Raw genomic sequence first — 27996 nt, forward strand, 5'->3', positions numbered from 1 at the left:
ATCGGCCAGATCGTTGTCCTCTAGTCAGTGTCAGCTGCTCAAATCTTCTGGGTGCATACGCACACAAATTGTTCAGCCCTGGCGCTTCCTCTTCCCTATGGTAGGACGGGGTTTGTGGGCTACCTGGCCACCAGTCGCTCTACGTCAAACCCCCAAGCCCGGCACCAGCTCAACTCGATTGTAAAGTCTGGACTGTGTATGTCCGGATCCTCACCCCAGGTGGCCCTACCAGGAGCTTATGGCTCCAGTAACCTTCTGTCACTCTCCAGGGAGGATGATGAAAAGGCGATTTTGTGACTGAGTCCTGAGAATTCCTGTATTTGTTTATAGCGGCCTCTAGTGATACTCATTGTGGTTGGAAAAAAAAAAGGATTTAATAATAACACAAAGAAAGGAAATTAGCATTGCTAAAACGTACCAGTCTTTCAGTAGATTCATTTCAAGGACAAATTGTGCCATGGAAAGAATTTAGGAATGTTTCAAAATGTTCTAACCCTGTTTAAATATAGAAATGATGGTGTATTATTAAACATTCATTAATTCTTTCCGTTGCACTATTCAGCCTCATTATAATCATGCAGTAAATACATTAAGACAGATAGCTCTATGTATTCTCTATTTATTCTCGTGAAAAACAAAGGAATCTCTTGTTTTCTTTTGTTTTTAAATTAAACTATCTTGAACTAACTATTTTGTTCAGTTGCGTACCTCCCCCCTCTCTACGAAGAGCTGCGGGCATTCAGGTTGGACCAGGATACGCCGGCTCCCCCACAGCCATGCCCACCTCATGCCACCTATTTAAAAACTCATTATCACTGTTAAAAAACAAAGGCAGGATAAGACAAGCAGTCCAGTTATGTATATAGAGAGTCCCACCTCTGGCCTCTACTCACAACAGGAGTATAATTTGTGTAGATCTCACATCAACGCTTGAGTGGAGAAACTCTGCATATGGTTCACAATGCAGACGTGTGGGCTGGTGTGGAAGTAGGATAATCAAAGTGTGCACATCAGCCTCTTCATCACACTGGTCCCTCGGAACTTGGGTATTACCTGATCTATTTGTCGTCCTCTCTGGTGGTACTCATGTGTTTCTCCAAAATCAAAATACAACAAATAAATGTTCTCATTCTTTATTGGGTAAAAGGCCTAAACAATATAATGCTGAAATCCCATCTGATGCTCAACATGTGGACGTTGTATATAATGACTTATGACTTAATATAACGGGCCTAACCCTCGTCAACTAAACAGTCATACTGTCAATGAATTGTAATTCTACTACACTTCAACTTTAGCATCCAGTTCCAGTTGGGGACTTAACTTAAATGCAATGGCTTTTAAGGAATACGCGTTTCCTTTCCAAGTAAACCAATTAATTCCAAGGCCCACGATTGATTCGCCCCACAAATACTCCCCGTTAGCGTTGGCACCATGGCAATTATTGTACCACCATCCTCCCAGGTAGGTTTCTGCACAGTTTGCAGGATCGGAATCTTGGTCCTTATCAAACGTTGAGAACTTCTGACCATTATGAAAAGCCAACGAATCTCCTGAAAATAATGGAATGGAAGATCATGTTTAGTGATTCTTATGGATGAAGTGTGGCAACTGACTGAGTAACCCGTGTAGAACCTGTTAATGTTGTAAATTCCCGATAATGTAATAACCCTTATAATGTAATAAAAATCTGCACTTGAGTCCATTGAAAAAGTAATAAAACCTGATAATGTAACAACTTCCCGATAATGTAGTATAGTGCATTTCCCAAAGGTCACCAAATGTTTTGGGTGTACCCAGGATAATGTCATGACTCTATATACCAAGTTTGGTTAAGATATGTTAAAGGGTTGCTGAGATATGGGCTTACTTCCTGTTCGGTGACTTAGCCATCAAGTTTGATTGGTTGTCACGGCCAAACGTTTTTTGAATTTCAAGAAGTTGCATTCATGTGTCATGGTCTGAAGATCATCTGGACTCAAGTGCAGATTTTTATTACATTATTGGGGTTATTACATTATTGGGAATTTATTACATTATCAGGTTCTACAACCTGTGTCAACCCTTGTTTAGTCTCACCCGCGCCACCGTCTTTGAAGCCACTTAACGTGAGCCTGTATCCGTCCTTCTCAGGGGCCACGTTGAAGGAGGAATACTCCGCCGATACCTTTGCGCCATCAAAGTCCTCCATGTCCACCCTCAGCTTGTAGCTTTTTTTCCCAGACAGGAGATGGATATTCTCCAGACCTGGAAAGAAACAATGCCATCTCTAATTTGACATTTAAAGGACTTAAATGTGATTAAGAATGGTTTTGCACTATTCAAATGTACAGCTGTACAACTTTCCAGTGCTCACCCAACCAGTATTCACTTGAAGCTTGTCCGAATCCAGTCTTGTACTGTTCCCACCCACGGTAGAAGTTAATGGTGCCATCAGTCCTTCTTTGAATGACCTGAGTTGGAAATCAATGACGTTTACATAAAAATAACCTTTAAAGTCGAATGTGTATGAGTGAGCCTCTGCAAGTTAGTGGGCGGAAGGCTTTCAGCATTCAATAAACTCACTAACACTCAGGCTGTGCAACTGTTGGATACAAAATTAGCGAAGCTCGGTTGTGTGGGTGGCGTGAGGGGAAGGGTTTGGGAGTCATTAGTACGATTCTAATGATGAGAAGACGGACTGGTCAGCATTTTTGATTTGTAGAATATATCAGTCATGAGATTTTATTGATGGCATTTCTTAAATGAATATCGACAAGCATTGAATAGAGATGTGTAGAGGGTTATTCTAAGCTATGGGGGCTAGTTGAAATGTGACACAATGCGACTTTGAGTAATTGTGAAATGTAACTGTTTTTCATCTTCTTTTAAAATTTAGTTTTCCACAGTGATATTATTTACCCATTCAACAATGAATGACGGCATACTATTTACAAATATTGATGCTCAGATCGAAAGATTGATGATCAGGTGCCTCAAGGCACTTACAATGAATTCAGATGCATGACTTTGAGCAGAAGGTAGGGGTTAGGTCATAATGCTTAATATTTATGACATTTTTTATGCACGCGGTTATTTATTACATCCAAACATAATAAATACAGTCAACTACTCTACAGCACAGTTGTTTTTGTTTTGTAAATTTCAACAAGTTTGGGAAAAAGGGGCAGCTAACTTGTAACCAATCATGTTTCACCTCTCCATAAGGCCTGCAACAGATGATCAAATCCCAATGGATCAATTATTATTGCTGTGGTGTGTTTTTTGCCCTCTGCGTACAAATGGCAATTCTGGAAATACATCCCTTTTTTATTTTACTATATTTTCAACAAGATGCACCCCCAACATTTAAAAAAACGAAATGATGAACGAGATCTAGTGAGCTAGGGCTCATGAACGAATCATGGCTCATTGAGAAGGATGCCAGCTTATACATTACCGTCCATTTGTTACTATCTGGTGCATCCATGCTGCCCATTTCACAGAAGACCTGAACCGGGGAAGTGGGTCCCGCTGGAAAGATCGTATAGACGCCACTGTTACCGAAGCCGTTGCTATAGAGGTCGCTGCAATCCACTGGAAGCGACTCAGGTGTACCGCTCACTACCACCGGAGCGCCGCTCACTAACACCGGAGTGTCGCTCAGCACCACCTGAGTGCCATTCGCTGCCATCAGAGTGCCGCTCACTTCCACCGGAGTGCTGCTCACTAACACCAGGTTCACCACCAAGAGGACGAGTAGGCCTAAAGGTCCCTGGAGAAGACACAAAATAAATGCTTTTGACAAATTTGGAACACAAAATCGAGAAATAGGCGGCATAGGCAATACTTACAATCATTTTCCTCGCTGCAGGTCTGCCTTTGATTTTCGACACTTAGATATAAGTTATTCCTTACTCAAATGTGTTTCAGGGATATTCACATGTGCCTCTGTATATTTATAGCCTTCAACCGTCAACCATAAAATGATGGATATGTGAACTTTGGACATTTCCTACAGAGCCCACCCTGCATGGGATCACATGGTAGAGAATTAAAGTTGATGTGCCCACACTTTACGATACCATAGGCATAGGTCACTAGACTTTGATCTCGGGTTCAGTTTTAAAACCGTTTGCACCAGTGATGTAGTGGTGCACTGGTATTTGGGGAGGTCTTGCAAGTTTGCAATCCATTTAAGTGAAGCGATAGGAGTTGATGAGTTGAGGATGATGTCATGACTCTATATACCAAGTTTTGTTAAAGGGCACCTCTGCTTTTTCGACTTTTATGACCTATAAACGTTGTGATAATGATTTATAGTCATGTTTAACCATACTAAAGTGTCAAATAAGGACGTACATGCATTTAGACGTATTCCCTGCTGACCGTCTGGGGTGGCTGTGCAGAGCGCTAAACACTAGGGACGCCGGTCGCCATTCACTTGTTCAAATTTCCGGGATTTATCAACGTCGAACAATACGGATTTTCCATGTATGGTAATGCTGCAACATGCTCTTCCGATTGCCTATAAGCCGAGTGTTGACAGAGAATGCTGAAAGCGCCCAGATGAGAGGAAGAGTTTCCGGAAAATCAACATAGTTTTTTGTGCTGTGATTCATGTCAGGTTGCTCTATAGGAGTCATTAATTAGAAATGAAGACCAGAAAAGTAGGATAATAGGAGATCTTTAAGATATGTTAAAGGCTTGCTGAGAAATGGTCAGAAGTTCTCAACATTTGATAAGGACCAAGATGTTGATGCTAGAAACTGTGCAAAAACCTACCTTGGAGGATGGTGGCACAATGCTTGCCATCAGGCCAACCCTAACGGGAGTATTTGTGGGGCGAATCAATCTTTGGCCTTGGAATTAATTTGTTTACTTGGAAAGGACGTCTGCATTGTGAACCATATGCAGAGTTTCTCCACTCAAGCGTGGATGTGAGATCTACACAAATTATACTCCTGTTGTGAGTAGAGGCCAGAGGTGGGACTCTCTATATACATAACGGGACTGCTTGTCTTGTCCTGCCTTTGTTTTTTAACAGTGATGAGTTTTTAAATAGGTGGCGTGAGGTGGGCATGGCTGAGGGGGAGCCGGTGTATCCTGGTCCAACCTGAATGCCCGCAGCTCTTCGTAGAGAGGGGGGAGGCACGCAACTGAACAAAATAGTTAGTTCAAGATAGTTTAATTTAAAAACAAAAGGAAACAAGAGATTCCTTTGTTTTTCACGAGAATAAATAGAGAATACATAGAGCTATCCGTCTTAATGTTTTTACTGCATGATTATAATGAGGCTGAATAGTGCAACGGAAAGAATTAATGAATGTTTAATAATACACCATCATTTCTATATTTAAACAGGGTTAGAACATTCAAGAGACTCCAAGAGTATGACCCTTCAAATCAACTCATTCTAGTGAAGTGATTTTAAAGTTTAAAATACAGATCAATCTGTGTCAATGGTGAGCTATAAATCACACAAGCGTGTTGCACAAGCCGTTTACAGACATTAATCATTGATAAGAAGATGGGGAAAGACCTAATAATTAACCACTGCATGGTTTACAAACCTCCCAAAAATCATCAAAAATAAGTTAAAAACATCTCAAAATAAACTAGTAAGGGATCCTTAAGCTACAACCTCTCACTCCTGCTCATTTTAGTAGCCTGAAGTGGTTGAAAGTAGAGGATAGAGTAAACTATATACCACTGTGTATGGTGCATAGAATTATTAAAAACAAGGTACCTAAATATTTCTGAAATTATTTCTCCAGGATACTAAACACAAATAGCTGCTCCCCAAGGAGAAGTGATCTGGTGTTGTTCAAATTTAGAAGTTGTATGGGAAAGGGCTCTTTTTTATATTCAGCTGCAGTTTTATGGAATGGGTTACCTGCAAGTATGAAGACACTTTTTTCTCTTGTCAGTTTTAAAACAGCCTTAAAGAAATAGGGATATTTATTATGGTGTCTCTTTTAAGATTGTTATGAATTGTATATTTATATGAATTATGAATGTGTGATTGGAATGTCATATTTTATGAATTGTGAATGTGTGATTGGAATGTCATTTTTTACTTTGTTCCCACACTGTCATGTACATTACATTTAACACACACATTACACCTATAAACATGCTGACACTACAAAGGGACCATAATGGAAATAAGCCCATGGGCTTTTTTGTGTCATCCTTTTGTACATTTGTACACTTACCTTTGTACATGTGTGTCAATAAAGAATTTCAATCAATCAATCAATCAAACCTTGAGCAGCATCTTAGCTCACCAAGAAAAAACTAATTGAACAATAACCATCCTAAATGAAAAAAAAAACATATTATCCTTTTCATAGTTACTGGACCAAAATGATTTAGTAATGGAGCTTTAAGACATAGTCTATAGATTATGTATTAACGTCTTTCTGTATAAATGCAGTAGCATGTGTCAAATATTAATCAAATACAATTATATGGCATTCTCGTAAAAATTTTTTTATCCATGTGTAAATGTGTAACATTTGAATAATCCGTGAAACCAGTGGTGTAGTGACGGCCCCACTCAGGTATACGGCACAACCTTTTATCTGCTCATTTTGCATTTGAATAATGAGAATCTTCCCTAAAAAGCATCCAATAAAGATATTATTTTCACGTAAACAGTGGCTTGAAAATGACCGGATTGGGTTATTATATTGGGGTAATATAATACAATAACGTAATAAAAAATCTACACTTGAGTCCATGGAAAATGTAATATAACCTGATAATGTAACAACTTCCCGATTAATGTAATAAAGTACATTTCCAAAAAATGTAATAATTTCTGTACCAATAATGTAATATAGTGTTACATTAACGGGAGGTTATTACATCATCAGGTTAGCCTTAATGTTATTGACTTTTGACCAGTTTTTCAGTTTTTCCACAAACAAGGTATCTTTGGAACCCTTGTGCCGCCTCAGAACAGCTCGGAGGTTCAGAAGCTCTTACGGGTCTTTACGTTAACCTTCCCGTCATCCGAAATAAGAGTGTTCAGGGAACGTTCGTAGGCTGTGACATATAACCTGAAAAGCAGATTGTTCGTGAGACTAGACTTTATAACAATAACAAGTATGGATGCCGCTTCTTTGCTGAATCAGATGAATCAGTTATTAGAACTGCTTGCCATTGTTGAACATGAGTGAGAATTTATCAGGTGATGTATATAATTGTAAGCTATAATGTATCGTAATGCAAGAATGGGTGCTAAGTTCGCCTCTTAGTGCTTGCTGCAAGTTCACTTTAGTCTATCAATGAAATGGGCAGCCATTGTTGTGACGTGATCTCGGACAACTCGAGTAGCTTCACTTCCGCACGAAACTCAGAGCAAAAACTCAGACCCAACCGAGTGTTCAAAGCACTTTCCTCCGAGCTTAAGGTCCGAACCTCCGTGCCTCCCGGAAACTCAGACCGTTTTGAAGGCGACATTAGGCCAAGCCGAGTTCAACACATCCTATAACGTAATTTTCCGCTACATTGGATTTTCCGCCATGTTCGATTTTATCAAAAACCTAGTAATTATCGAAAATGTGTTTTAAAGATCCCATGCCATTAAAATCTCATTTTTCCTATTGTATGTTGAATAACATAGGATAAGGTGACACCGCTACGTAGCTTTGTCAAATTATTATTCATGGACCTGCCCACTCGGTTGGTTCGTAACCACCCACAGAAATCCTGAAGGAGTCGAGATTGAGCTAGTGCTGCTTAATAACAGGCTAATTACAGAATTTTGAATGCAATGGCAGAACGACATCGAACCCGTGTGTCATGCCAAAGCAAAACGTCCACATTGCATCTCCTGCCAAAGACAGAGGAATTAAGGGAGAAATGGTTGCAATTTATTTTTGGAGAAATACCAAAAAACGATGAAAGCAGTTTAGTGCTGTGTTCGGTGCATTTCAGAGACGATGACTTTGTCTCGTCTCTGTTATTTCCACAACGAGACTCGTAGTGGGGGTTATCTCAGCCATGGTGGAGAAGGAATTGGGGGAAAGGAACTTTGGCTTTGACTCCCTGAAGTGCATGAACCACGACATGGAGGAGAGCGGGATTGTTGCCCGCGAATGTCTCCCGCTTGAGCCCCGCTTCCCGCTGACCGCTGCCGAGGGACCACCGCCTCGGCAGCGGCTCCGGCGGGAGACAACCGCGGTCAACAATCCCTTTATCCTCCATGCAGGGGCGGACTGGCCATCGGGAATACCGGGGACATCCCCGGTGGGCCGATGGCCCAAAATACTATTATGTAATGGCCCACGCCCATCATCGCATCAGCCCTACAATGGTTATCACATCACAGCGGCACATTTTCTCCAAGAGCTATACCTATCTAATCACAATCGCACTGACTGACTTTTATACTGCTACTCGCAATCGGTCTTCACACTCATGGTGACTATTTTTCGATTTTTTTTTAAGTGTCTTCTAATATGTGTTTTACAGACTTCGGAAGTCCAAAGTAAGAAAAGATCTCCACCTTATTAATAAACACCTCTAAATTGGTTCTTACACAGCCGAAGTGTTCTCAGCTGTGCGGATTGAGGTAGAGAATTTGGATTTGCATACATACACGCAACGCGGCACCCAGTTCTACGCATGCGCTCAACCCATGAGGAGAAAGGGATTGTTAGCGGCGAATGTCTCCAGCTTGAGACCCGCTGAGGGACCACCGCCGGAGGCGGAGGTGCCTAAGCGCTGCCCGGCAACGATCCCTTTCTCCTCCTTGTCGTGGTTCAGTCTACTTCACATTGATGAGGACGTTGAAGAACCAGGAACGTCGGAGAACCCAACGCGGTCGTTTGAGATTCATAATATCGGCTCACACATCTTTTGGCCGTTATAATATTATATGATATAGATATCTATGTAGGCTATATGATAATATTTTGATATAGAGCTCCAGGACTCCCGTGTGTTCTAGAATATTTACAGAACACGGCTAAAGGCTGTGTGAGCCTCGCCATTGCGATACATCCACTGTAAACAGAGCGAATGGTACCGTGGCTGCAAGCTGCTCAGGGCCACACCCCCACCCTCCTCCTTGACCCGCCTCGGTCCTCCTCATTTGCATTATAGCTACAGCCACCAAAACAGCGCATTTGGGGGAAGCTCAATGTGCGACTGGCTCGGAGTGGCTGTAACTCTACACCACGGCTGAATTTCGGGAACGTCGTTATGTAACTTACTGTTTTGTTATGCACCTTCAGCACCCCTACACACAAACAATCACACACCCAGCATGCAACACTACTGATACCACTGATGTTCACACCCCATCGTATGTTCTGTTCTGTTCATTTCTAATATATTGTTCATGCTAATTCTACCCTCTGATTCCAGTTTCTTTATTGTGTGGTCTTTCTCTGCTGACATTCATTCCTTAAGGCTTTGTAGTTATACTTGCATAACCATCTGATATTAGCCAAGAGTTAAGCATATTCATCTAGCAAACTATACCTACCTTGGAGTGTTACAATAGCCAATAATCATTTTATTCCATGTGTCCATCCAGGCAAATTGGTGGATCCAAATGTTATTAAAAAACAAACATACATATATGATGTAATTTCTTTGTAATCATCCAAAATAATGTTAAGTGTATGGGTATTTTTCCCAGAAGGCCACTGACTGTTCGATACGCGCGATCCATTGAGTGGGCAACGCGGCGTGTACTTAGTGGGCCGCGCGCGTGTATTGAGTGGGCCGGTCTGACAGAAACTCCCGGGCCACTTTTTTCCCCTAGTCCGCCCCTGCCTCCATGTCGTGGTTCAGTCTACTTCAGATTGAGGCTGTGTACGCCAATCGCGGGCAAACGTTAACTGCTGCTGCTGCAGCTTGACTCCAGGGATTTAGGATCATTCTGAAATGAACATTAGCGACAGAAGAGGGGCAGGTTTTTATATCAATACTGGCCCATAGCCGATAGGGGGAGACAAATACATAATTATGGTTTTGAGTGAACTATTCCTTATTCCTTAGTTCATCCGCACATGAAAATTGGACAACTATTCCCTTGTACAGTCAAATCTGAAAAGGTGAACACTATATGCAGTCATTTATACTGTATTCGTTGTCGGTCCGAATCAGACATGCGTTGGCAGTCAGAAAGCGTCATGGGTAACCCCTGCTGTGTAGAAAAAAACAAATCCGAGGGAATGGATTTTAAAAACCATGCACACAGATTGGGAATCCCAGGATCAGAGGTGCTACACATCTATAACTGTAACGTAACTATATGTTCATTTTCCAGCCACTGTTTACGTGAAAATAATATCTTTATTGGGTGCTCTTTAGGGAAGATTCTCATCATTCAAATTTAAGATAAGTAGATAAAAGTTAGGGTCGTATATCTCAGTGAGGCCTGCACTACACCACTGGTTTCACGGTTTACTCAAATGATGCACATTTACACATGGATAAAAAACCTTTTACGAGAACTCTACTCTTTTACGAGAACTACTCTGTAATTTCCATAATTTACTTTCTGGGATAAATGAAGGTCATATAATTGTATTTGATCAATATTGGACACACGCTACTGCATTTATACAGAAAGGTGTTAATCCATAATCTATGTGTAGATGAATATGTAGTAAAGCTCCATTACTAAATAATTGTGGTCCAGTGACTATATTGGCTAATGTTGTTTTTTTAATTTAGGATGGTTATTGTTACATTTTTTTATTTTATTTTCTTGTCCTTAGGTGAGATAAGATGTAGCTTGAGGTTCATTATTAGGTCTATCCCCATCTCCTTATAAATGATCGATGTCTGTAAACGGCATGTGCAACAAGCTTGTGTGATCAATAGCTCACCTTTGACTCAGATTGATCCATATTTTAAACTTTAAATTCACTTCCCTAGAATGAGTTGATTTGAACGGTCATACTCTTGGAGTCTCCGTGCCCCACCTAGTGGTAGTTATAGTTATACAAATGTTGATATAAAAATATATCTTTCGTTGAATATGAATAGCCTGCCCTAAAACATAACTTCCTTCATTGTAATACATTATGTTTTCTACAGACCACAAAGAAGGGAATGTTTGAAGCAACTGTTTGTATGCTTTGTATCTTATAGAATACGGTCTAAGAAAGAAGTAAAAATACGATTAGACTCAAAAGATCTGTTCGAATTATAACCGCATCAGTGACATAAAATATAAATTCTAACTGTTCAAATTTGATTATCTTAGATTAATATTCTTTGTACTCAGAATTACATTACTCGTAATTATTCATATCATGCTACATTAACTCTACTTTTGCCGTGTTGTATGCATGTATATAGAATAAGGACGTTGTCTGCTGTAGTCAGAATTACAGAAATAATGAGTGTTGCTGCTTTAAAATACTTTTAAATAACTCTTTTAAACACTAAGTAAGTGTTTGAAAGTGAAATTACCCTAGATAATCCTAATGTCATTCATGTCTAAAACATAATAAAAATCACACAGTACAAAAAAGTGTAACTACAGTTTTTATTAGAAGTAACTTATTTTGCAACTTTTGTCTGTAGACAGAAAACTGTGAAAAGGATTTATGTACACTGATTTCAAACTACTTTTAAACAAGTATAGTAATTAATAATGATAGAAAATATCTATGACAGTTCTAATAATACAAGACCAATGCAATATCAGTCACAGCTTGACAGTAATGCTAAAAGGAAGGTTTTTATTTATGTCCTTTTTAGTAAATAACCATTTTTTAAACATAAAACTTTTCAAACAAATAAATCTACCCAGGACCAACATATTTACACAAAGGGTTCACAAAGCTTGAAATGTACACAATACTTAATATAATGTGACCTGGGAAAGAAATGGACAGACCAAAAAAAAGACCAAACATATCATTCATGATGAAGCTGAACATACATCTAAACTACTTTACAATAGAACTTTCTGGAATCTGTCGGATCAGTGAAACATTTCAGCAGTGGAACACAGGTGAGCGACGCCACTCCTAATGGGTAAACCAAACAGAAGTAATTGGACCAGGAGAATTTAAGACGCACCGAAATGGCAGGGGTTGGTTCCGGGGCTGGTGTCCGCTTTGTGGATGTCGTGGCATCGCGTGCAAACAGAAGGCAACAAACACAATAGTCTCAAAACAGCAAAACAGGTTTGTCCCTCATGAAATCATTTTTTTTGTCTTTTTTTTTCTTCTGAAAAGTGGAATGTATATCAAGCGGAGTACGTTGCTATCCTAGAGTTTTGTGTCACGTGGGGCAGTCGAAGGCGCTTTGCTGGGCAGCACAGATAGCACAGCAGTAGGGCGAGCGAGAACGGTAGAGTGTCATCTTGGGAGTATTGTCGAGTGGCTGTTGCGCTACATGGTAGCGTTCACTCCCCTCACATCTTCCGACATGTCACCCTAGATTCGCCCCCGCAACTCCACTGCTCCGTATCCAGCCCTTTTTGGCACTTTTAGAGAGAACGCCTCCCTTAGGAGTGACAGGGCCCTTATGCAGTCGCATTGCAGCAGCTGCACTTACCTGCACTTACTTGCACGACCGCGCGTCCTGCCCAAAGTAACGCTTCCCTTCTCTGTCCCCAAGTGACCCTGAAGCTCTGAATGCATCTCCAAAACTCTGGTTCTCTAGTCTGCGGGCTGAGATCAGTGTCCGTCTATCGCTGAGCAGCCAGTTATAACTGGAATGTCTGCCGGATGCACAAAATAGCAGCTGATGAACATCGCTTAGCACATCGCGTTGATAAAGAATTCCCAGCGTCAACAAATGAACGGTTTATAAAAATAAGCAAGTGAAACAATCCAAAAAGACAGTTAAAAAAAGGGCAGTGAAATGCAGTTCATTTTAATGCAGTTCTAATTAATGTTCACGAAATAAATGAAAACAAGCGGACAACGACGACTGACGTTTTCTGAGACTATGTTAGTACCTGGAGGTAGTACCCGGTAGAGTTAATAAAGGCTGAACTGCATACGAAATAAAATAACTGATGCCGGGAAGGGGAGCATGACGTCCCAAACTGACATTGAGCCATTTTGCCTTGACTCTTGAATGAAGGGATCTTTTCACGAAGAAACCACAGAAGTTAATACTGTCATATTATCATCCTGTGAAGTGCTTCAGGGTGCCTCAAGTCCACTCATTGTTTAAATAGCTCTATGGAAGGTGATCAAGAAAGAACCGATTCCATGAAATCGAAAATGCTAATGCTGAACAATATTCGCCAGGGTACATCTGTCCATGAGACAATGCTGGATGTCAAAACTTTTTTTTTTCTGTACGGGTGGTTTAGGGGTCAAGGTCAGAAAAACGGAGAGAATATATAATGGGAAAAAAGCAATTCAAAAGGGACATTAAAACAATAAATAAAATAAAAGTATTCACTTCAACATTTTACTTTGATCTACTTTTTAAATGTTAGTCTTCTCCAAGTCTTTGAAATGAAAGACTTGGCTTTCTTCATATATTTTTTTATAATAAAAAAACAAGTCCATCTGTGACAGAATAAGTCTTACTTCATTAAATTGTCTGCACTTTCTCACAGACAACGTACACTTCCCTTTACTTTGTTCTTGCTGCGAACATCACGAGCAGACAGTCCTCTTGGGTTAAACATCAGTCAGTCCAAATCCAATAAAAAATCTTGGAAAAAACAGGCTGACATACTTAATAAAGGACAGGTCCCATGGCCAGTCCACATTTTCTCAGACCCGAGTCCATTGTCAGGCGGCATTTGCTCACGCAAACACCTGCATCTTCCCGCCGGCCTCGGTGGCGTGGGAGATTTGGGTCTGGGCGGGACCGGCTACTGCCGGGCTCGGGGTCGAGTCTGACCAATCGGACACACAGTGAGGGGAGGGGCTGGACCAGGGCTCGGGGGACTCCGGGGACGGGGTCAGGTAAGGGTGCTCGCTGGGCAGGTGGAGGTAATGCTTGGGGGTGGCGTCCAGGGCGGAGGAGTAGCTGTGTTGTGAAGGAGGGGTGGGGTAGTCATCCAGGCCCACCGTGCTGCTGCCAGCCTGGGAGGGAGGCATCTGTGCAGCCAGGACCGCCGGGGCGGCTGCCTGGGCCATCTGGGGGCCGGCCTGGGACTGAGGGGGCTGCTGCTGCTGCTGCTGCTGCTGGAAGAAGGCCGGCGGGGGCTGGGAGGTTTGTGGTGTCGGTGGGGTGGAGGTGGTCATGCGGCCCATGCTCTGCTGGCTAACCATCGAGTGGTTGAGAAGCTGCTGCTGCTGCTGCTGCTGCTGCTGCTGCTGCTGCTCGGCGATGGAGGGCAGCTTCACGGGGCTAATGGTCGGAGTGGAGGTGACCGGTGTGGGCTGCAGCATCTGGTTGCGGTACATCTGCTGGTGCAGGAGCATGCTCTGCTGCTGCTGCTGCATGGCCGGGCTCTGCGGGTGCATGCCCGCCTGGCTGGTGTGCACCAGGTTGACCACCTGCTGGCCGCACTGGGAGGAGGGCGTCATGCGGCTGTGCCAGTCGAAGGGCACGCTGACGGGGCTCACCATGCCCATGTTGATGCCCATGGGGCCGGCGTTGAGCACGTAGCCGTGGTTGAGCCCGCCGGCCATGGAGACGCGGCCCTGCATGGACATCCCCCCGTCGCCCAGGTCGTTGAGCTGGGCCAGGGACACGGCGAAGGGGCCGCCGCCCTCCATCATGCCGGCGTGCACCATGGGGGTGTTGGGCACCGACATGGAGGTGTGGAAGAGCCCCGGCGAGGCCATGGCGGCGGGGGACGTGGGGTTGGTGATGTAGCCGGCGTTGCTGGCCCCGCCGCGGGGGGAGTCCAGCGAGTCGACCGGGGAGAGGGTGACGGAGCTCTCTAGCAGGGCGCTCTGCATGTCCAGCGTCAGCTTCTTGCTGCGGGCCTTCGCCGACTCCTTGAGGGCAGCGGCGTGCTGGCCCGCCGGCCCGGCGCCCTTGGCGCCAGGGCGGCGGTTCTTCTTGCCCTGCGGGGTGGTCTTCAGGCTGGGCAGGAAGGCGCTGGGCGGGCACATGAGCGGGGACAGGGTGTGGCCCCCGGCGAGGTGGTGGCCGCCGCCGCCGTGGCCCTGGGGACTGCGCACCGTGTTGTACTCGTCCAGCAGCTGGACGATGTCGTGGTGCATGCGCTCCTGGGCGATGTCCCGCGGCAACCGGTCCATGTGGTCCGTGATCTCCCGGTTGGCAAAGTGGGCGAGGAGCACCTTCACCGCCTCGCAGCTCCCCTCGCGGGCCGCCAGGAAGAGGGGCGTCTCCTCCTGCGTCACGCGGCCGGGGGGGGGGGGGGGGAGGAGCAAGGGGGGGTTAGACAACTTGTTGCTCTCCCCATGTGGGGGGGGAATGCAGTGTTATGTATTCCACCACGTATACAAATATACACTGCGTGTTTGAAACCGTAGAGAAGCGGCCGTACCTTCAGGTCCTGCATGTCCTTATTGGCTCCGTTCTTGAGGAGTGCGATGGTGGCGTCCACGTTGTTGACGGCCGCCGCCCAGTGCAGCGCGGATTTCCCTGAAGGAGAAGAGAACGGCGAGGACGCGGTTACCAACGGTAGTGGCTCTGATCGGGCTCACAATAACACCGTTGGGAGGCGACGCACATTACACATACATTTAAATGTAGGGCATTTAGCAGACGCTTTTATCCAATGCGACTTAAAATAAGTGCATTTGTCACAACAAAGTGAAAGAATATATCGACTCGGTACAAACAATCGCTAGGTTAACCCCTTCCCCCGTAAACAACAAAGATGGCTAGGACAAGATGCTATATTAGTCAGTGCTATAACCATTATAACCACTACCACAATGACGTGAGCACATCCTTGGCACCAGCACCAGTGGACGGGGTCGTGGGGAGGTTGGAGGACCCTTACCCAGTTCGTCGACGGCGTTGACGTCGGCGTGGCAGGTGATGAGCTCCTCCACCATGCCCTCCACCGCCATGCGGGCGGCCAGGATGAGCGCCGTGGAGCCGTCGTACATGCGGGAGTCCAGGTCTGTGGCGCGCGTCCGGATCAGGATCTAGTGGGGGGGGGGGGGGGTAGGACAGCAGCAACCGTCACCGACATGTTTCGGTGGGCGCGAGTACCAATGGATCGTCATGGGTGTGATGGTTGAAGAGAGCGGCGTAAATCAATGGGAAGTAGTTAAAAAAAATAAAGAGAGCGGCATGGTCACATGATGAGCGCGGTGGGCTCAAAGGGTCTGGGTTCAAACCCAATGTTGGCAGATCGACCCACGGGGGATCTGCAGACACCGGGTTTGAACCCAGACCAAGGCGTAGCGGAGCGTACGTGTGACCTCGACTTACTCAATATCGTGACGTAGCGAAGCAATGCTGCTTTTTGAAAACTGCCTTTTTAAAAATTAAAATTAAAACTAGGAGGATCACGAGGCCGTGAAACGCAGTCAACGTGCCGAAGAACCGTGGATGGGGGGGTCCCCGCTCACCTGGAAGACGCCCTGGGCGTCGGCGGCCACGGCGGCATGCAGCGGCGAGCGGCCCGTGTTGTCCTGGGCGTTGGCGTCGGCGCCGGCGTCCAGCAGCCGCTTGGCGGCGTCGGCGCGGGCGTAGCGGGCGGCCAGGTGCAGCGCCGTCTCGCCGGTGCGGTCTGTCTGCGCGGCCAGCGAGGCGCCCTGGTAGATGAGGTCCGAGATGATGTTGGCCGAGCACTCCTCCGACTCCTCCTCCTCGGGGATCTCGGGCTCCAGGCCGCCACCGCAGAACGAGGCCAGCATCAGGGGCGTGAAGCCGTCTGGGGGTCACAGGAGAGAGAAGGCGTGTGGGGGGGGGGGTGAGTAAAGGGCTGATTAGGGTTCCACGTCGACACAACGCAATGGGCCGCGAGGACGCGTCGACGCAGTCGTGAAGCCGTTTTGGTTCTGCGTCGGGTTTTAGAGGGCGGACCAATCACAGCCCTTGCTGCTTGCGTCGCCCCGACGGGAGGCTACAGTTTTTGGGAGGTGCCCCTCAGGCCCTTGCGAGGACGCAACGAGGGTCCGCGAGGACGCAATGGGTCCGACACAAAAGGGGCGTGTGTAGACACGCTACGCACGCCCCTTTTGATTGATATTGTAGCGGATTGTTCGGAACACCCACCTGGTCCTCTGACGTTGACGTCCATGCAGTCGCTGTCAAACTCTCCCTGGGGGGGCGTCAAGGCCATGGTGGGGGGGACACGGATGTCTGCGGCGGCCAGGTGATGCTGGGTCCACTGTCTGCTGTCCACCGCGTCCTCATGGTCAGACATCATGCTGGGCTCCTCCATCTGTGGTTCAACAAGAGCGCCACCGCCGTGTTACATCACAACACTGAGCCCTCGGCTTGGAGTAGAACCCCCCCCCCCGCAGCATGTGAAACAAGGGGACAAATGAAACGTAGAGTCACGTGACCCACCTTAAGTCTTTTGATCTCCGGGCAGTCTGCGTCCATCCATTGATCGCTGTGGTCTCCGAGCAGAGACTCTTCCACGGTTTTGGGCATGTGTCTGTTTGGGAAAGAAGGCGACAGATGAATTTAAAAGGCGCCCGCTACGACGTCCGAAACACAAGCTTTTGTCCGGGCGCTAAAGAGCCACGCACTGATAATAGATACATCATCCCCAGCCCGCCTCTCTGTCCCAACCGGTGGGCGTATCTAACCCTCACACAAACACAGATCATCCACGCAATTGGACCACCTCTCTCACGGCTGGATCCGGGCGCCCCCCCCCCCCACTCACTTCATGCCCAGCGCGTCCTGGCCCACGGGCTCCCTGCGGTTCTTGTTGCTGCTGGGCTCCTTCTTGGGGAAGAATCCCTCGGGGAACCACAGCGTGCTGTGCTCCCTCTTCCGCCGCGCGATCAGCATCCCCACGACCAGGATGACAAACAGGAACAAGGAGGCGACGCCCACCAGGATCAGCTTGGCCCACTGGGGGTAGTCGGGCTCAAACAGGGCAGGCGTTGCTATGGAGGGGGGGGGGGGGGGGGAAAGATGAGTCAGGGTTTTATTATCGTTGGTTGTGGTTTCATGTGTTATTGGTGTTGATAGTTTCATGTGTTATTGGTTTTGATGGTTTCATGTGTTATTGGTGTTGATGGTTTCATGTGTTATTGGTGTTGGTGGTTTCATGTGTTATTGGTGTTGATGGTTTCATGTGTTATTGGTGTTGATGGTTTCATGTGTTATTGGTGTTGATGGTTTCATGTGTTATTGGTGTTGGTGTTTTCATGCGTTATTGGTGTTGATGGTTTCATGTGTTATTGGTGTTGATGGTTTCATGTGTTATTGGTGTTGATGGTTTCATGTGTTATTGGTGTTGATGGTTTCATGTGTTATTGGTGTTGATGGTTTCATGTGTTATTGGTGTTGATGGTTTCATGTGTTATTGGTGTTGGTGTTTTCATGCGTTATTGGTGTTGATGGTTTCATGCGTTATTGGTGTTGATGGTTTCATGTGTTATTGGTGTTGATGGTTTCATGTGTTATTGGTGTTGATGGTTTCATGTGTTATTGGTGTTGATGGTTTCATGTGTTATTGGTGTTGATGGTTTCATGTGTTATTGGTGTTGATGGTTTCATGTGTTATTGGTGTTGATGGTTTCATGTGTTATTGGTGTTGATGGTTTCATGTGTTATTGGTGTTGATGGTTTCATGTGTTATTGGTGTTGATGGTTTCATGTGTTATTGGTGTTGATGGTTTCATGTGTTATTGGTGTTGATGGTTTCATGTGTTATTGGTGGTTTCATGACATTGTCCTTACTGGAAACGGTTTTGAGTTGGTAGGGGAAGTCCCGGAGCATCTCCCAGGCGGACAGCGCCCCCAGGTAGTCGGCGGCGCCGTCGGCCGTGCGGAAGCAGCCCCCCTGCTCGCAGCCCAGCCGGTTATCGATCTCCAGGTACACGACGGACCTGCAGCGACCACGAGGACAGAGCACCAGCGTGAGCGCCGAGGAACCCTACAGGCGGCAGTAGCTCAGGGGGTAGAGCGGGTTGGCTGGCAACCGCGAGGTCGCTAGTTCAATCCCCAGAGTGTCGACGTGTCCCCGAGCGAGGCACCGCAACTCACTGCTCCCGACCAAATGGCTGTCGCCTTGCAGGGCTGACGCCGACGTCGACGCATGAATGCGGCTGAATGCTAGGCAATATTGTAAAGCGCTTTGGGTGGCCACTGGTTACAAAAAAACGCAATATAAATGCAGACAATTTTTTTTTCATTTACAGGCCTGGTAAAAACACAAGAGGAATCCCCGCTTCAAAATGTGACACGGCTCAATTACCCGATGACTTCCTCCTGCCGCTCGAGCTCCCGTCTGTAGCGCGCCCCGGGCCGGGTGTAGGGCCGGATCATGGCCTCGCCGTTGCGGTCCAGGCGGAAGCGCACGGTGGTGCGTAGGATGGCGCTCAGCTTCTGCAGGAAGATGGTGCTGGAGCGCCGGAGCTCCTCGGGCGGCAGCAGCACCACCACCACCAGCAGGTCCTCGGCCAGGTCCTCCTTCACGTCCGCCGCGCAGTCCAGGCCGTCCCAGCCGCACTCCTCCGAGTTGCAGCCCTGGTCGCAGCGGCCGTCGGCGTAGTGGTCGATGCAGTAGGTCTCGTAGATCGGACTGGTGTGAGTGTGGGGGGGGGAGGGACGAAAAACAGAGCGCAACGTTTTTTAATTTTAGTTCTCTTTTGTTAGTTACCGGTCTAAACAAAAAAAAACGCGAAAGACATTCAATCGTTGTTTTTGATTGGCGTTCCGGACTTACTTGCACACTTTCTCCTTGACCTTGCAGTCAAAGTTGTCGTAGAGGCAGTCGGCGTTGTTGCACGACTCGTCGCACTGGCTGTTGTTGAAGACGCGCCAGCAGCGCGGGTCGGGGCAGCGGGCCCACGGGTTGACGGCCAGCGAGCAGTCGCCGCCGTCCCAGCGGCAGGCGAACTCGTTGCACTCCTTGTCGCACACGCTGTTGTTGGCCTTGCCGTGGCACTCGGCCAGGGGGCAGGCCGGCGCCGGCAGCTCCCGGGGCTTGCTGCTGCCGCTCTGCTCGCAGCGCTTGCCGCCCCAGCCGGCGGGGCACTGGCAGTGGAAGAAGGGGAAGGAGGTCTCCTCGGTGCACAGGCCCGCGTTGCGGCAGGGCTGGGACGAGCAGCCCTCGTTGCTGCGGTGCTGGCACTGGGGCCCGGCGAAGCCCGGCTGGCAGGTGCAGCGGGCGCCGCGCGCCGTCAGCGCGCAGTTGCCGCCGTTGTAGCACGACAGCTCCCGGCAGGACATGCTCCTCTCGCAGGCGGCGCCCACGTAGCCCTGGAGACACCGAGACAAAAAACGTTTGAGAGGACGCTCGGGAGGCTCGGGTACGGGGAGGACGACCGATCAGGGACACTCAAACACTCGAGTGACTTTCAGCGTGCACTTACCAGCTGACAGGTGCAGGTGTATCCCATGGCGCTGTTGCTAGCCACCGTGCACGCGCCTCCGTTCTGACAGGGCTGGGACTCGCACACGCTGAATCGGCTCTGGCACCTTCGACCTGGGGGACAAACGGGCGTTATTTAAAAGGGTTAGCGCCGTGGGGCTGAACAACACAACGTTCCCGATACGTTTCCTGGTATTACATGAGGTGGGGCGGATTGTCCAGCCTGTGGTTGCCTTGTGCAATCTCTCTGTGTGGCAGTTCCCTTGGGCAATATCGCTCCCTTTAAACGCTAAATGCTTTACTTATCCTGAAGGTAATCAAGTGATCCAGTAGCAGACAACAAGACAGAAGATAAGCTAATAAAATAAGCTAAATAGTAAAATAGGATAATAATAATAATACATGTTTTCTGGCAGTATACAGTAACATGTCTGGCCTAATTCGTGGGACCTAGTTGTCATTCGTGTCGTAGTATTTATCTCCACTATAATAGTATTGTTATCGTCAGTAATGCTATTAAACTACATTCATTATTCATTTTTTATAATACAATCGATTCAACCTAAACTATACTGCAGTACATCCTCATTCCGAAAGAACGTTATCACATCGGGGGTTACCTGTGAAGCCGGGCTTGCAGACGCACTGGTAGTCGTTGGGCAGCTGGATGCAGTCGAAGCTGTTGGCGGGGCTGCAGGGGCTGGAGAGGCACTCGTTGATGTCCCCCTCGCACCGCTCCCCCGTGAAGCCCGGCGGGCAGTTGCAGCGGTGGCCGCCCACCCGGTCCACGCACGTCCCGTTGTTCAGACACTTGGGCGGGGCCGCGCGCATCCGCGGGGGCGGGGCGCAGTCGTCCTCGTTGATCTCGCACAACACCCCTTTTGGAGGGAAGGAAAAGAGAGAACGTTCGGTTACGAAACAAAGGGTCGACGCCGGGGCGAGACGCTGTCCCGTTACCGTTTCCTGCCGGATGCATGCGTGTGTGTGGGGGTGTTTGTGTGTTTGCGTTGAGTTCTTTCGGAGGGGGGGGGGGCGTACCCAGTGTGCCCGGGGGGCAGGAGCAGATGTAATGGCCCACGAGGTCGATGCAGGTGCCTCCGTTCTGACAGGGATGGGACTCGCACTCGTTCTCCTCTATCTCACAGGTCTTTCCCCTGAAGCCTGGCATGCACTGTGGAAGGAGGAGGGGGTAAGCAATGAGACCACCGTTCTCATAAAAAGGTTTGAAAACACACACAGGCACACGCACACACTCACACTCACACACACACACACACACGCACACACGGTCCAGAAGAGAACACAGGCGGCGGGCTTACTTCACAGCGATAGCCTCCGACGAAGCCCCTGCAGGTGGCGCCGTTGCGACAGGGCTTGTCCTCGCAGTGATCCACCGGGCTCTCGCAGTAGCTGCCCGTGAAGTCGTCGGGGCATTTGCAGTAGTGGGTGTTGCCCGTGTTGACGCAGTGTCCTTCGCGGTGGCACAGCTCGTCGGTCTGCAGGCCTGGCGGAGGAGTGTCGAGGTTGGGAACACGTTAGCGCAAACACTTTGTGCTATTTGTGTCATCACAGCCGTGTCGGCGCGATGTTGTGATCACACGCTCGACGGAGAACAAACTGTTAAGGCATAACACGTGTCCGACTAATCGTCCCGGACGTACCTCTCTGCCGTGCGGCCGACTCGCAGGACACCCTGGGGATGTCACAGTATCGGCCGGACCAGCTGCCGGCGCAGTCGCATGAGAACGAGGCGTCCTTCTGGCGGCAGCGGCCTCCGTTTTGGCAGGGAGAGGAACGCCGGCACCAGTCCACTGGCGTCTGGTAGGAGAGGAGATCAGAGGGAGGAAAAAGAAACCGTTTTCATTGCTTGAACATTTTAAATCCAGCGGGAGCTACAGGGATTACTTCACATTCTTTCATGAGAGCCTCCCGGTCCTTGTCTTAGTGTGAGTCTGTGTGTGTGTTCGGTGTGTGTGCGTGTATGCGTGCGCACGCGTGTGTGTGTTTTGTTCAGTGCGTGATTGGTGTGCGTTAGGTGTGTGTGTGTTCGGTGTGCGTACGTGTTTGTTCGGTTTGCGTGTGTCTGTGTGTTGTGTTTGTACCTGGCAACGGTTGCCGGTGTGGCCCTTGGGGCAGGTGCAGCGGAAGGATTCCAAGGCGTCCTGGCAGAGGCCGCCGTTGAGGCAGGGCTGGGAGTCGCACTCGTTCACCTCGTACTGACAGTGGGAGCCCGTGAAGCCGTTGCGACACGTGCAGGAGTAGCCGTTGATCTTGTCGGTGCACGTCCCTCCGTTGAAACAGGAGCTGGGGGAAAACAAACGGCGCCTCGGTTCAACACTTGGTCGCGGTGATATGACGTTATGTGTATCAATAGCGATGTTTCTCTGTTGTTTATGTCGCTTCGTCTTCAAGAAAAATGAATGATGAGAAAAATATACTACATCACTATAGCTACATGATATATGTATATATATATATATATACATATATATATGTTGACAGAACTCCAAAAAAACTTTTTATTTTTACCATCTCGCCCACCCCTTCAATTCTTAATGTCATCCAATGTCCCTCTGCCCTTCTCTAGATCATCCATGATCACTCACCCAACCATAAATACGCACTCACACACATGCAAACACACTCGCACACCGAATGCACACACGCACACAGACACACACACACAAGAGCGCACACACACACACACACACACACACACACACACACACGTACCTTTCGGTGCAATCCTGGATGTTGGTTTCACAGTGGATCCCGGTGAAACCTGGCCTGCAGCTGCAGGTGTAGGAGTTGACGTAGTCGGTGCAGGAGCCGCCGTTCTTGCACGGGGAGCTCTGGCACTCGTTGACCTCCATGGCGCAGCTGGGGCCCGTGAAGCCGGGCAGGCAGCTGCACTGGAAGGAGTTGATGCTGTCCTTGCAGGAGCCCCCACTCAGACATGGGTCTAGGGAGAGGGTCGGAAGAGAGAGAGAGAGACACGCTTCAGCTTCAGAGGAGAGAACAGGCTAACATAAGATGCACGTCTCTGGTCATCCCAGACAGGGAATTCGCTTGGGACAGCAGAGAGTACAGAACAGCAAAAGGAAATAAGAGTTAAATACCAGAAAAATAATGCAAACTGTATTGTTATTTTTTTTAAAAGATACATTCAAACATAAAAGATTTTGTTAACTAGTGTTTCCCTGCTATTTTGAAATTTCGACGTGCAACCCTCCCCCACCCCCTCCCCCTCCCCCCAGTTTATTTCCAACTCACTGGGGGAGCAGTCGTCCACGTCGGTCTCACAGGTGAGCCCGTGGTAGCCGGCCCGACAGGAGCACATGAAGCCCCCCATGGTGTTGGTGCAGGCGCCCCGGTTCTTGCAGGGGTTGGAGATGCATTCGTTCACGTCGATGTTACACATCTGACCTGAAGAACCACAACGGAAAAAAACGAAGTTGCTTGTTATTTGTCGCGTGTGCATACATACAGCATAACAAGTAGCAGTCATCCATGGCCATGAAATACTTGGATTTCAGGCCTCCTCGCATACTACTACAGGTAAACGATGTAATAAAATACAACAATTGATGCATTCAAATAATGAGGCGAAGTAAAGCGACACTTCTAACAAACTAACTGGCTTAAGTCGATTTCAGTTAAGTCTGTTTGACGTGCACACCCTTTAAACAGAGTTCAAGTTGCTTCAGGGATTGCCAACCCCATGACCCTTGCCCTCAATCAAAGAAAGGTAAAAAAAAAACTTTGAATCTCCCCTCAAGATAACGAACACTACAATCTAAATCTAAATCAATCTAAATCAGATGACTCGCTGGATGGACTGACCTTGCCAGCCCGTCTGGCAGTTGCACTGGTAGCCCTGGTAGTCGGGCGTGTGGGAGCAGAGGGCGTGGTTGTCGCAGGGGTTGGGCGAGCAGGGGGTGAGCACGTCGGCGCAGGTGGGCCCGCTGTAGGGCAGCTCGCACAGGCAGGTGAAGCTGGCCACGCCGTCCACGCACAAGCCCTTGTTCAGACAGGGGCTGGACGAACACTCGTTGACGTTCACCTGGCACAGGTTACCTGAGAGAGAGGACACACACACACACAGGTGTGGTTGAGTTACACTGTAAGGTTGTTGTGGTGTCGTACGTTTGAATGGGAGATGGTATGTGATGAGGGATTCAAAGTGGTTGGTTGTAGTTGTACGTGACATCCACTAGGGGGTGGTAGTGCGCTGTATGTCATTGCAATATGGGCACCCAAAAACAAAATGTAATTCAAATAATACTAAAAACAAAAGCTTTGAATTGTGTGTACCATGAAGTCAAGGCAATTCAGTTACACCCAATCCCAGTTGCACACGGCCACTCCCCCCATCCCACGGCCCAGCGCGAGGCGTCCCGGGGCCCCTCACCTCTAAAGCCCTGGCGACACTTGCAGTTGAAGCCGTTGAGCTGGTCGATGCACAGGCCGGCGTTCTGACAGGGGCTGGGCAGGCAGTCGTTCCTGTCCGATTCGCAGTTCTTCCCCACCCATCCCGGCTCACAGTCGCACCGGTACCTGGAGAGCGAGAGAGAGAGAGAGAGAGAGAGAGAGAGAGACGGCGGGGATAAGTTCAGCTGTACGTTTATGGTCCTCTTGGTCCTCTTTGACCAGTTGAACTCATCTTGCTTATGCTGGGTTACAAATATGAACGCTAAATGATAACAAATGAATCCATTGAAAACTTATTTAGAATGACGTATAGAATAAGATTTGCATATTAGTTCAATTGTGTATTAGTGCCAATGTTGTTAGCATGCCAGCGGGGTTGATCCACTGCCTGGCGTGAATCCACATCGTCGACGGCCGTCAGCAGGTGGACCACCTCTAAACTTTTTCCTCTGCGTACCCGTTGATGTCGTCCCTGCAGATCCCGTGCAGGCAGGGCCCGCTGCCGCACTCGTCCACCTGGGAGTAGCAGTACGGCGGCTTGAAGCCCACCGGACACATGCAGTGGAAGCCGTTCTCCTCGTCCACGCACGTGCCGCCGTTCCTGCACGGCCCCGACGCACACTCGTCTATCTGCACGTTGCACTTTGAACCTGTGGCGAGAGGGAGGTGGAGAACGTGAGTGAGTCGTTCTGTGAAGGGACACACACACACACACACTGAGGAATGACACTGCACTGGTGGGAGGGGGGGGGGCTGATTCAGTGTTATCGTTGGGTTTTTTGGTTTACCGGTGAAGCCGGGCTTGCAGACGCAGTCGTAGCGGTTGATGCCGTCTTTGCAGATGCCGTAGTCACACGGGCTGCTGGCGCACTCGTCCACGTTGATCTCGCAGTTGGCGCCTGCGAATGTTAGAAAGGGCGAGTTTAGAAGCGTCTACAAAACGTTAAGCAAACTACAGTCTGCTAAACACATATACTGATGCATACTAACAACTGTTTCAGTTGTGCGGACGAAAACGAGTTAGTCAGGAGTTCACTAACGATTGCAGCCGTGTTTGACGCACGCGATCAAAACCCTCCCCAAGCGGTTGAGCTGAGCGCCCCGGGGGGTCTAGACAGAGGGACTACGTACCCGAGGTGCCGTGCTGGCACTGGCAGATGTACTTGTTGACCAGGTCCACGCATTTGCCGCCGTTCTGGCAGGGGTTGCTGTGGCACTCGTTGAGCTGGTTCTCGCAGCGGTAGCCGGTGTAGCCCGCGTCGCACTGGCACGTGTAGCTGGCGATGCCGTCCATGCAGGTGCCGTGGTGGCAGGGGTCCGGCTGGCAGTTGTTGATGTTGCTCTCGCACAGGGTGCCTTCGTAGCCTGAGGTTGGGGAATGAGGGTAGAGGGTGGGGGGTTAATGATGAGGTATTAATACTAATAATCAGGAACTACTGAGATGAAAAAAATAGATGATGGAAAATAATGAGCGTAAAACCCGGACCGCTTCAACTACAATTTACTTTTATGCGCCGGAACAACACTACCTTTTCACTGTACTATTATGAAACACCCTTAATTTTTATGCTATTTCAACTCTCTCTCTCTCTCTCTCTCTCTCTCTCTCTCTCTCTCTCTCTCTCTCTCTCTCTCTCTCTCTCTCTCTCTCTCTCTCTCTCTCTCTCTCTCTCTCTCTCTCTCTCTCTCTCTCTCTCTCTCTCTCTCTCTCTCTCTCTCTCTCTCTCTCTCTCTCTCTCTCTCTCTTAGCGCCTCTACAGTTTGGGGGCCTGTCCCTGGCGGTTACCATGCCAACAGGGCCTGAGAAACAACCGAGGGGAGGTGTGTGTGTGTGCGCAACATGTGTGCGGTGCTGAGTTTGGGCAGAGCAGTTGAAAGGAGGGTCCCTGCACGGGGCATCCCAGTCGCCCTTTTGTTCTGGGCGGCGGAGCCGAACAATAGGCCCCGCTACGTCAAACAGGGCCACTTCACTCAACAGAGTGGGGGCCCACAAACAGAGGGGATAGCAAGCAGCTGGTCCCTGAAACAATGAGCCAGTCTCACCCCCCCCTCCCCCTTACTCTCTCCCCCCCCCCCACCCCAGCCCCCCATAGGCCCAAACAAACAAAAAAAAGAGTTAATGCTCACATACTGACTTGGCCCTGCTTCAACCCTTCAGTTAGCCAATGAGGGCCTTCTGCACTGTCAAGATTTCTTGAATTATTTTTATTCCTGTACATTAACGTGTCCATGGGGAGGAGTTTCGCTCTATGTATGTGTTAGTGTGTGTGTGTGTTCATGTAAGACAGTGTGTGTGTGTGTGTGTGTGTGTGTGTGTGTGTGTGTGTGTGTGTGTGTGTGTGTGTGTGTGTGTGTGTGTGTGTGTGTCTGTGGGAGGGTCTGAGTGTGTGAGGGCATGTGTAAGCGAGTGGAGGGATGAGCAGATGTCGGGGGTGGGGTGGGTTGATGACCATGGCTGCCTCTCCAGCATCTGCTGGCCCTGGGTGACCCTGTGATCCTTAGGGGCCGATGGGTGGGAACACGGGGGGATTAGGGGCCTCAAGTCAGTCTGCCGGGGGCCAAACAGACATCTAGAGAACCCCCCCACATCCTCCACCTACTGCTCCCCAAAGATCACAGAGACAGGACAGGGGCCCAGGTGAGCACGGCTCTGCCTTTACACCCGACACACACACAAACACACACACACGCGCACGCGCGCGCGCACACACACACACACACACACACACACACACACACACACACACACACACACACACACACACACACACACACACACACACACACACACACACAGGGACCACCAATCGGCGGGAGGTTGGAGACACCCACCTTCGGCGCAGCGGCACTCGTATCCGTTGGGCCGGTCGTAGCACTTGGCTCCGTTCTGGCAGGGGGTGCTGGCGCACTCGTCCACGTCGATCTGACACATGGTGCCGGTGAAGCCTGGGACGGGCAAACACAGAGGTGAGGGGGGTCAGGGAGAAGTGGGGGGTCGGTACCCCCACCCCACCCCAGAGGTCGGAGGGGCAGCGCTCTCCCCTTTTCTGGCCAAAGAGGGCAGAGATCCAGGGGGGGGGGGGGGTCTTAGTGAAGGCCGGCCAAGGTCGTGTCGGCGATCGCCTTAACTGGTTAAGGACCTGTCACATGTGCACTTGATCGACATGCCGGGATGAGCGGCCGTCAATTGTTTTCGCCCT

The 27996-nt window shown here is 48.6% G+C and overlaps 2 protein-coding genes across 5 annotated transcripts in view; both read right to left on the reverse strand.

The window, feature by feature from the left end:
- Positions 1-1117: 1117 nt before the first annotated feature.
- LOC132446812 (microfibril-associated glycoprotein 4-like) lies at positions 1118-3998 on the reverse strand. Of its 4 annotated transcripts, none has more exons than XM_060037288.1 (6): positions 3834-3994; positions 3695-3754; positions 3440-3652; positions 2357-2453; positions 2080-2247; positions 1118-1553 (listed from the first exon to the last, which is right to left on the reverse strand). In XM_060037288.1, exons 1-6 carry the CDS (start codon positions 3837-3839, stop codon positions 1282-1284), a joined length of 816 nt encoding a protein of 271 aa, XP_059893271.1. In that variant the 5' UTR covers positions 3840-3994; the 3' UTR covers positions 1118-1281. The 4 variants fall into 4 exon arrangements, with proteins under 4 accessions (XP_059893271.1, XP_059893278.1, XP_059893263.1 ...); XM_060037295.1 differs by having other exon boundaries at positions 3716-3754; positions 3834-3992; XM_060037280.1 differs by having other exon boundaries at positions 3440-3754; positions 3834-3995.
- A 7488-nt stretch (positions 3999-11486) lies between these two features.
- The window catches only part of notch3 (notch receptor 3), a 34348-nt gene continuing 17838 nt past the window's right edge, over positions 11487-27996 (reverse strand). The window contains exons 10-33 of the mRNA XM_060037319.1: positions 27629-27742; positions 25928-26161; positions 25585-25695; positions 25254-25446; positions 24777-24922; positions 24209-24442; positions 23639-23791; positions 23099-23327; positions 22468-22669; positions 22027-22183; positions 21685-21869; positions 21404-21536; positions 20986-21243; positions 20367-20479; positions 19718-20253; positions 19247-19573; positions 18730-18878; positions 17705-17930; positions 17380-17470; positions 17083-17251; positions 16434-16738; positions 15857-16004; positions 15395-15492; positions 11487-15239 (exon numbers count right to left, since the gene is read on the reverse strand). Of these exons, the coding sequence (XP_059893302.1) occupies positions 13734-15239; positions 15395-15492; positions 15857-16004; positions 16434-16738; positions 17083-17251; positions 17380-17470; positions 17705-17930; positions 18730-18878; positions 19247-19573; positions 19718-20253; positions 20367-20479; positions 20986-21243; positions 21404-21536; positions 21685-21869; positions 22027-22183; positions 22468-22669; positions 23099-23327; positions 23639-23791; positions 24209-24442; positions 24777-24922; positions 25254-25446; positions 25585-25695; positions 25928-26161; positions 27629-27742 (6017 nt within the window). The 3' untranslated portion in view covers positions 11487-13733. The remainder of the gene's footprint in view (positions 15240-15394; positions 15493-15856; positions 16005-16433; positions 16739-17082; positions 17252-17379; positions 17471-17704; positions 17931-18729; positions 18879-19246; positions 19574-19717; positions 20254-20366; positions 20480-20985; positions 21244-21403; positions 21537-21684; positions 21870-22026; positions 22184-22467; positions 22670-23098; positions 23328-23638; positions 23792-24208; positions 24443-24776; positions 24923-25253; positions 25447-25584; positions 25696-25927; positions 26162-27628; positions 27743-27996) is intronic.

Source organism: Gadus macrocephalus, chromosome 2 (genome assembly GCF_031168955.1).
Source record: "Gadus macrocephalus chromosome 2, ASM3116895v1".
In the NCBI taxonomy this organism is placed as follows: Eukaryota; Metazoa; Chordata; class Actinopteri; order Gadiformes; family Gadidae; genus Gadus; species Gadus macrocephalus.